We start from the raw sequence: 9,153 nt of genomic DNA on the forward strand, positions 1-9,153 counted from the left end.
TAAAGCGAGAGACCTGTAAAATTTAAATTACTGAAATAATAATTCGATACCATATGGTGGACTTATACGAATAAGAAACAAGCCAAAACAGATGCTTTTGGCTCTTTATCACTCTCTATTAATAGTTATTTGGCACTAAGGAAGTTCTGTTTGTTTGACTGACTGGCAATAGCTAAACAACTGCTCTTACATCATGCTAGCGGCGTTATGTTGACTGAACTACTACAGGGGATCACCTTATGCTGGAGTTTACAGAAAATACTAAACTTGGTGTAAACTCTAAGTGCCAGGGTATATCTGCTTATCCAACAGACTGGACATCTCCATCCACGACAGGTCCCACTGCACTTCCGTCACGTCCTGCTTAGTTGCAGGAACCGGCACTGCTGGCACGTCTTCTTTGGAAAATGGCCAACGTTTCCAAGTACCCAACATCTGGTATCTTAAAAAAATAAACAAATGATAATACCTGAAGCATTTGACAGCTTGTTTGATTTTTGAGTCATGCTAAGACATCATCTGTCTAACAACATATATACAACAGCAAGTTGGCTGAAGAGCTCCTGGGTACTGTAACTTACCTGTGGCGATAAAAAAGCCAGACAGATAGAGGAATAAGAAACAGAAATAAAAGCCCAACAGACAGGATAATCCATTTCCAGTAGCCTGTTGACAAGAACAAATAGTATTTGTTTCAGTGCAAAAAGGCTCAACCAGGTTGTACCTGAAAATACATTACTGTTCCACATCATTTAGTCTGATTTCTCATTAACAGCTGAAGAAACCTGCTAATGGGGTGCAAAGTAATGTGATTCACAGGGTGCTTTTTTTCGTTGCTCGCATACCTTGAATTGCTGTTACATCCACTACAATAATCAGTCAAAAAAAAAAGGACACAGTTGAATAAGTAGGCAAATTAATACTCGAATTATATTTTTATGGAGTGTTACCAATATAAAAATAGCACTTAATGTTTGGGGTTTTCATTTATGACTTTCTGTGATGCATGTGGAACACACAACAAAGGGGGGCTCACTTCATTCAGAAATGTGGCTAACCCAATCAATTATGGCAAATAGCACAAACATTACCAGTGCTGTTTCTAGCTTATGATTGGATGAACAGGCTAATGTTGCCCAGTGTTGAGCAAGAAATACAGAGCTCTGAAGCAGACCAACTCTAATCTTAGATAGAGGATGAGATGCCAGCATCTGGCCTCAAACTTGCAATTTTTTATACTAATAGTTTGTCTAACCTCTGGCTTATGGTTACTTTCTAATGGTTGTTGCTTCTACTAAGTCATCCTGATATAAAAGGCTAAAACTAGGCTGAAGGGATATCACTAGCATAGGGATATCACAACAAGTAAATTTGAGATATTTTTGCCAGTGTTATTATCATAATTTGCCTTATGCTGAAAACCTTTTATAAGGTTTATACTATGAAGGAAATTATGCACAGCCAGGCTTTCTTTGCAATAGCTGGCTTGAGAAAACTTAAAATCCCAGTCAGGCTTACTGGATATCACAATGGTACTTTTAATCCAGCTTGCATTTCACATAAAATATTCTTCTTCTGCTGCACAAAATGATCCATATGAGTGCTACCTACTCCAGTCAGAGACATTATTGGAAGATGATGATGATAAAATGGTGATAAAAATGTATAGAGAACATAAAAAAAAGCAGCAGGAAATTATTAATCTTGTAATTTTGCGCACAGAGCAATAAAACAAACATTTTAAGTTGAATTAATTATTTTAATCCTATGTTAATTTCTAACTTGATGGCTGCAAATTAAAGCTCTGAAACTGTAAACATTTAAAGATTAATGGTTAGCGTTCCATAGCCTCTAAAGGGAGCTGTGGACAAAGGTTGCTAACTGATCTTAATCTCCCTTCGTAGTACACCTCTATGATGCCTCATTAGGAAATGACAAAGTTGGCCTGGTTTTGTCCCAGGTACTTGTCATTTATTTGTAGTGTTTTGGTTCTGAGGAAATCCCAAAGTTTTATTTGACATTATTAGAAACATTCTTATGACTCTATCTCCTGCTCCGACTAGTCACTCAAATAAAGAGTGTAAAAACTTTCTTTGCTTCTTTGCTAATAAGATCCAACATTTCAGAGCAAACATTACCCATCCTTCCTCTCTTCTCGCCGCTTGCCTTAACCGCCCATGCGTCTTTGAGAGCTTTGCACTGATATCTTTGAATGCTCTCATCAATTTAGTTGATAGTGCTGCCCACTTGACATTTTACCAACCCCACTATTAGGTAGTGTGTTCTCAGGATAATTAACATCTCATTTAGCTCTGCCAGTGTCCCTTCCTATTTTAAACAGGCTATTAAAGTGACCTTTTCCTCCATCACAATTTTAGACTGTTTCCATTTTTTTTTTTTTAGAAAAGGTGGTTTCCAGCCAGCTTATGGATGCATAGAGATGCAAGTGAACATTTAGCCCTTGTTCTGTCAGATATCTGTGATGCCTTTGACACAGTTTATCATGAATCAGTCGTGAGTGAGCATCTATGGGTCAGCTCTAGATTTGTTTTCCTCTTATTTGTCTTGAACTGCTTCTGCTAACATTCTGTCTTCTCCGGCCATTTTATCTTGTGGTGCACCCCAAGGTTTGCTTGTGGGAACTATTTTATTTACCCTGTACATGCTTCCACTAGGACATATCCTAAATGACTCTGAAGACAGTCCATACCATTGTTATTCAGATGATATTCAGTGTACATATCAAACTCAAACTTATAGCCAAATCAATGTTCTAAAAACTTAATGGAATTGAATCAGGATCAGATGCCCCCTAGCTATTCGGGCGTCTGATTCAATTCAATCTTTTAAATCTCGATTAAAAACTTATTTGTTTAGCCTTGCTTTCCCCGCCTCCTAGAGCCCACATTTTTAGTGTACTGGAACTTATCTTTATCACTTTGTTAATGTTTATGTTTTAACCTTCAGCATTGTGTGTGGACTTCACTGGTGCCTACTATGCCTGGTGTATTATTGGTTAGTTATGTCACCCGCCTGTTAGTATATTTTATATTTTATTTGTATTTTGTGCTTTATATTTGTATTTATTATTGCTCTTAACTCATTCTGTGAAGCACTTTGGCATACCTGTGGTTTTTTAAATGTGCTATATAAATAAAATTGTATTGTATTGTATTGAAAACTGTTCTTATTTGTGCCCCTGATAACTTCGTCCCCAGAGTAATTGAGAATCATGGACCCATTTCAGCTTCACTTCTGCCCACAGTGAGAAATCTGAGGAGACTTTTGATCAGGCATTCAGTTTTAAAAGGATCTTGGCTGTCTTGTGCAAACGTATTTTTATCATCATTGCCTGTCTCAGATATATTGTGTCTCAGTGTGAATTGAAAATGATCATTCATCTTTTTATTTCAACGTGATTCGATTGTTGTGATTCATTATTCCTACTCTGAGCAAATCCTTCCTGGATCGCCTGGAAATGGTCCAAAAGGCTGCTGTGAGGCTGAATCCTCTAAAAGCTCTCATCAGAGTCCAATTCTTCTTCTTTATTGTTCAGTTTAAAATTTTGGTGATCACTTTTAGACTTCTTAAAGGTCAGATGCCTCCCTTCATTCATGAACTACTGTTTAATAGTTTTATCTTATTGTACCTGTAAAGCACTTTTGGACTTTTGTTCTTGAAAAACTCTATATAAATAAACTTAATTACTTAGTAACTTATTGTGTTTCTATATCAATTTTTTCCTAGAGACTGGTGTTTGTGTTATCTCCTTTGTCTTCTTTAACCACTTTTTTGAGTTATGGTGACTGCTCTTCCTTGCCTGCATCAAACCCTTAACCTCCTCCTTTGCCTTCCTACTGATGGCCTGATTGTTCCCACTGGCTGTATCCCAATTAAGGGTCTGCAGCCTTAAAGGCCGCATTTTAAGGCCGATTACGTCACAGCGACGCGACGAAGGCTGTCCCAATTCGAAGGCTGCTCGAAATGCGGCCCTCAAATGCGTCCTTCATTTCCCTGAATTTTAAGGACGTGGCGGTGTAGACTTCGTGGCCCAACATATCCCAGAATGCATAGCGCGGCGGAGGGTGTGGATAATTTTGCCGAAAAAAAACGGCGGATGAGGGGCGCCCGAAGAGTAACTTAGTAAACTAAGTACTGAATATTATGTCACTTATTTATGTGCAAATGTTTAATAATGAAGAACATTAAAACATTACTGTTGGCCACATGTCGGCAAAGTTATGTGACAATAGTGACGTTTGTACTAACTTGGTTTTAAAGCCTTTACTTTAAAATATAGCTGACCTTAATCAGAGAATGATCAAAGCTCATGTAGAAACAAACAAACGAACAAAAGCTTTTCTCCTTCATTTCTGTCAAACAAAGCTGTATGAAACGTTTCCAGCTGTTAGTATCATGGTTGCTAGGCAACCTGGGCAGCGCAACGGAGACTAGACCGTCCCATTTCACAAGCCTCGCACTTCCGGCCTTAGCGGTCTTTAAGTACGCGGCCCTTGAGGATCGTTGAGGCTGCGTACTTTAAGGCTGCAGACCCTGAATTGGGATACAGCCACTGTCTTGTTCCCACCTGTGATTGTTCCCACCTGTGATTGTTCCCACCTTGGAGTCAGCCTTCTGTATGCATGCAAAGGCTTGGATTTCCCTTTTTTACTTCACCTGTTCATTCCATGGGTTTTTATTTCTTCTCCCTTCTTATGAAATCACACTTCTACCTTTTGGAGTTTATCTTGGGACTTTTGTTCAGCCAAAAAAAGGCTGTATAGGCTTGATGCTTCTGTTACCTAAAAGGCATTTGAACAAAATGTAAAAATATAAACACAAATCATTACGTTGAGATTATACACCTGACCTCGGGTGTCGCTCTTGGGTCTCACAGATAACCAGCTCTCTGTACTCTCCATCTTTAGGGCCGGGGATGCACACTTGTAGGAACCTTCGTCTTTCTTTGTTACGTTCTCAATAGTCATGTTTATCTCATTGTTTGGACTCGAAGGCATCACAGAGACGACTGCTCCGTTTTTGAAGAAGGTTGTGTCGTTGTAGTTTGTTGTTTTGTACTGACAGTACAAAATGACTTTATCCCCCTCAAATACAGGGAAGGCTGGAGTCTTCATGATGATATTGTCATCTGTGGGATAAAGATAGTACACATAAATAACTCCTTACTTTTTTTTGTCACACATAAAACAAAAAATGCTCTCCCTCATACATCACATCTAAAACCCCACTGTGTTATTATTTGTCTCTGGTGTGTTTTCCCCATTTTGTCCAGAGGCAGTAATACTCACAGCTTGCTGAGATCCTGACTGAGATGCTGCGACCCTCGGGTCCCTCACACCAGTACAGCCCACTGTTCCCAATGGTAGCATTGAAGACACACGCGTCAGTCCTGTTTGTGATAACAGCACACTCTAGTGGTGAACATTGGTCACCTTGGACGGCTTTTCTCCTCCGTGCACAGTCTGGAGAGTAATGCCTCAGCTTCCAGCCTTTGGCGTTCGTCTGAGATGAGGGGCAGCGCATACTGAATCTCTCCCCACTAAAGATGTATCTCGTGCTGGGAGCCAGAATCAGCGAGGGAGGGGTCAGCTCTGGAGTTGAAAGACGCAAAAAGATTAGAAGAAGAACCAGAGCACTTTCATACTGTAGCAACTGGCAAATGTTTCCATGTTAAAGTTTTACTCATGAATATCATTATCATAAATGCCCTTGCGGGCCTTGTTTGGCTGCAGAATAAGTGGCTCACATGGGAACACAACCGCTATAACTACATATCTCTGGAAATTACATTATAATTATTGCACGATTACATTTCATGCACCGCAGCAATGTGCAGTAATGAAAGAAGAAATCATATTCTGAAGTTCAGCTGCAGCAGGGACATGGGAATCCACAGATGACTGGTACATTTTGTCCTATTGAGGTAATTGACTTTTCTTATGAAACCCAACTTAATTTTCATACCACTTAAAATTTGATACAGGCATTCACGTGTCCCTTATGATCAGTTTGGTGATTCCCTCAGCTTTTCTTATTGGAATCTAAATCATGCAAAACTTATTACTTACTGATCTGCCTTAGCTTTCCTTTGTGCAGAGAATACTGAATGAACATGACAGGTAAAGTGGGTTTACTTTGCATTTCCTGTCATATAAATAATGTAACAGTGGTAGATGCTCATAATAAAGGTTTGAAGAATGGTTTAAAATTGAAATCAGAGTGTGTCCGTATAATCTTTGTGAAGCAAAATCTTCTGAAATGCTAGCAGATCTTTATAATATCATAGAGAGTGGATATCATTAATATGGTCATGTCAGACACACATGAACCAAAATCACACCCACATTCTGGTTTAACATTATGTTTTCAAGGGTCAGCCAATAAGAAGAAAGTTGGCAAAGAGGGAGAGCGTTCTTTAGGAGAAAAGAAGATAAAACAGCATAATTTAGTTGAACTGAGGGGTTGCACTAAGGCCCAGTATATGATAAATAAGGATTCTTTTGAACTGTAAACAAGCCAAAGATTCCTGAATATAAATATAAGGGGCGTGAAATTAGCATAACGTTTATTTTTAAATGAATTTAAATATTTTGAACATTATGATCTTAATCTTGGTTGGGTGTAGCTGCTCACCTGACACAATGAGCTCCACTGGCTGGCTGGATGTTTGTCCTGCTTTGCACCTGTAGCTGCCCGCGTCCTCCCTTGTTACAGCGGTGATGAAGTAGCTGTCATTTGAGACCACATGCCTGGGGTTCTGGGTCAGAACAGTTTTTGGTTTGTCCCACTCAAAGCCCCACTGAGCAGTGGAGTTTGACTCAACTGTGCACTTCAGCAGCACAGATTCTCCGAGGTAGACTTTTGACCCCGGGGGCCACACGGACACAACAGTCTTTAGAAGACCTGCAGGAGAAAGATAACTCCGTTGGCGTATTTCTTCTGCTTATGACAGACATATTGTACTTATGTGTAACATCTGCCGTACCTTGCAGAGAATCAGCTTGGAGAACAAATGCAGCCATACCTGAAATACGGACAAAGTGTTTCACAGAAACAGTCGATTTTTAAAAATATATATATATATATTCTACCACAGATTGTTCCTGTCACATAAGTGACATTTTGGGTACAGTATGTTTTCTCTATTCTCTGTCATTCATGAGTAAAATGTATCAGCATGAACACCACAGGCAGCTCAGATGGCTTATTCCCACATGGCTGCATGCCAGAGAGTCAGTCATGGTCCACTGCTGTTTTTTATATTATATAATCAAGACATAAAAAAATATATATATATTTTTTTAAAAGTGTCTGCAAGTAAATTTAAAACATCTAGAAGCAGTAAACCTGTGCCTATAAGGCATAACAATCTTTCGCTCTTCTAAGGCGTTGCTTTGAAGACCATCTGAGCCACATCTCTTTGCTAACACTCGCAGTCACAGGACTGCCACACAGTTTGACAGAGAGCAGAGCTTCCTATGCCTTAATGAGCAAACTCTTTAGACAGTTATCATCCCCATGGGAACAGAAGGAATGTACACAGATTTGCTGTATTTTCCTGTTACACGCCCACGCTATACACGCACATATACAACAGTGTCACATAGTGCTACTACGACCATATAGTTTTAAAAATACAACTCATGGCTGCCTGGGATGGAATAGCTAGCACAACAATTTGACAGCTCAGTCCAAATCATTTCCATTAGCCCTATTCAGATTCTGGCTGGTGCACATCATTTTAATTTAACACTGTCTGAAAGTCCCTGCTGCAGGCTAACAGCCTAGTAAAATTTATAACCCCGCATACCATACTACTGATATCTGCATCAAATAAGAGTGCTCGGCTTTGGCTCTGTGTCAGCACTACTCTGACAGCAGAGTGCAGATGACTCTTAAACTGCTGGGACATGGTTTTGTCCACCGGTACCAAGAGTTTTGTCATGACAACGCTCGTTTTTTTTGGAATTCTGCCCAGCAGAGGTGTGACAGAAGGTGTGTGACAGTCAATCAAGTGTTATCTGTGATACTCACCCAGCAGCAGGAAGATATGGATGAGGTTCATTCTGTCAAGAATTGAATGTCCAGAATTAATGTACAACTCCCCTCCTGTTCTTTGGAAAAGAAAAAGGAAAAAGCTTTTGAGATTTCCACAGTTAAAATGATGTATATTTCAGAAGTCCCTGTTATTTTACGGAGCCTGTTTTATTTCAGAGGCTATAAGACTCATTGGATCTCATAGGAGGGGTTTCACCCAACTCTCACAGCAAACCACAGACAGAGATTATCATCTTGGTGGAGATATTTCCTTCCTCTGTCAACTAGTTAACAGGTGGAGCCTTTAGGCAGACAAAAAAGGCGGAGAGGTGAAGATTTAAACCCACAGCACATCCAATTTATTATCAGCATGGAGCTTAATTTTCCATTTTTCCTTTTTTAACTTCTGTTGTTGTGGTCTGACCTTACAAACTTGCTGCAGAGGTGAAAGTATTTCTAATTTCTTCCCCTTCTTTGATCTATCTTAAATCATGGTGTGGCTTTTTGGGCCTCCTGCCAATGCTAAAATCCTGCATTTTCACATTTTTATTTACTCATTCGGGTTATTTTTTGTTATCTTTTGTTTGCTCTATTTATAGCCTCCCTTTCAGTCCACTGCTTACGGCTGTGGATGCTCATTTTCCCTTTTGGTGAACATTTATTTATAGTCCCTGTAATCCAGTCAGTTACAGTGCGATAAAGTTTAGTAAATTGATTGAGGGAAATCTCAATCCCCCAGTCTGCAAGTTTATAGTCAGCCCACGGCACAGACCAGAACATTGGTTTGGGATGAAATATCTCAACAAATAAAAGATTGTTGTGGATATCCACGAAGCCCACAGGATGAATCATAATAACTTTGGTTTGGTTTGGTTAATGAATTTGGATCCCTAGAGTTTTAGATCGTACCTGTTATGCCATTGCTTATTTTCTGCCATATTCATACTGTTACCATGGTGCTCATATTAAACACCTTTCATTTTTCAAATAATGAGATCAGTGTATGTGCAAGTAAAACGTGTGAGCCCAAAAGCTCAGGCTTCAGACTGCTTTGAATGTTCAGTTACTAGCAGTCTTCAACAACAATGATTGTCC

At 39.5% G+C, this 9,153-nt stretch overlaps 1 protein-coding gene across 1 annotated transcript; it reads right to left on the reverse strand.

The window, feature by feature from the left end:
* Nucleotides 1–278: 278 nt before the first annotated feature.
* Nucleotides 279–8,162, reverse strand: LOC148096008 (cell adhesion molecule CEACAM5-like). Its single transcript, XM_087836822.1, has 7 exons — nucleotides 8,056–8,162; nucleotides 7,007–7,045; nucleotides 6,655–6,924; nucleotides 5,310–5,612; nucleotides 4,871–5,149; nucleotides 582–666; nucleotides 279–442 (listed from the first exon to the last, which is right to left on the reverse strand). The coding sequence occupies exons 1-7, from the start codon at nucleotides 8,084–8,086 to the stop codon at nucleotides 280–282; spliced, it is 1,170 nt and encodes a 389-aa protein (XP_087692948.1). The 5' UTR covers nucleotides 8,087–8,162; the 3' UTR covers nucleotide 279.
* Nucleotides 8,163–9,153: the final 991 nt, after the last annotated feature.

This window comes from Neolamprologus brichardi, chromosome 23 (assembly GCF_056152115.1).
Source record: "Neolamprologus brichardi isolate AB-2024 chromosome 23, ASM5615211v1, whole genome shotgun sequence".
Classification (NCBI taxonomy): domain Eukaryota; kingdom Metazoa; phylum Chordata; class Actinopteri; order Cichliformes; family Cichlidae; genus Neolamprologus; species Neolamprologus brichardi.

Excerpts from the sequence above, each read along its gene's own strand:
- LOC148096008 (XM_087836822.1), bottom strand. The coding sequence starts at position 8,086 with ATGAACCTCATCCATATCTTCCTGCTGCTGG. Across the intron at positions 7,046-8,055 it reads CCATATCTTCCTGCTGCTGG|GTATGGCTGCATTTGTTCTC; the intron begins GTGAGTATCACA and ends TCCGTATTTCAG. Across the intron at positions 5,150-5,309 it reads AGTCAGGATCTCAGCAAGCT|ATGACAATATCATCATGAAG; the intron begins GTGAGTATTACT and ends TTTATCCCACAG.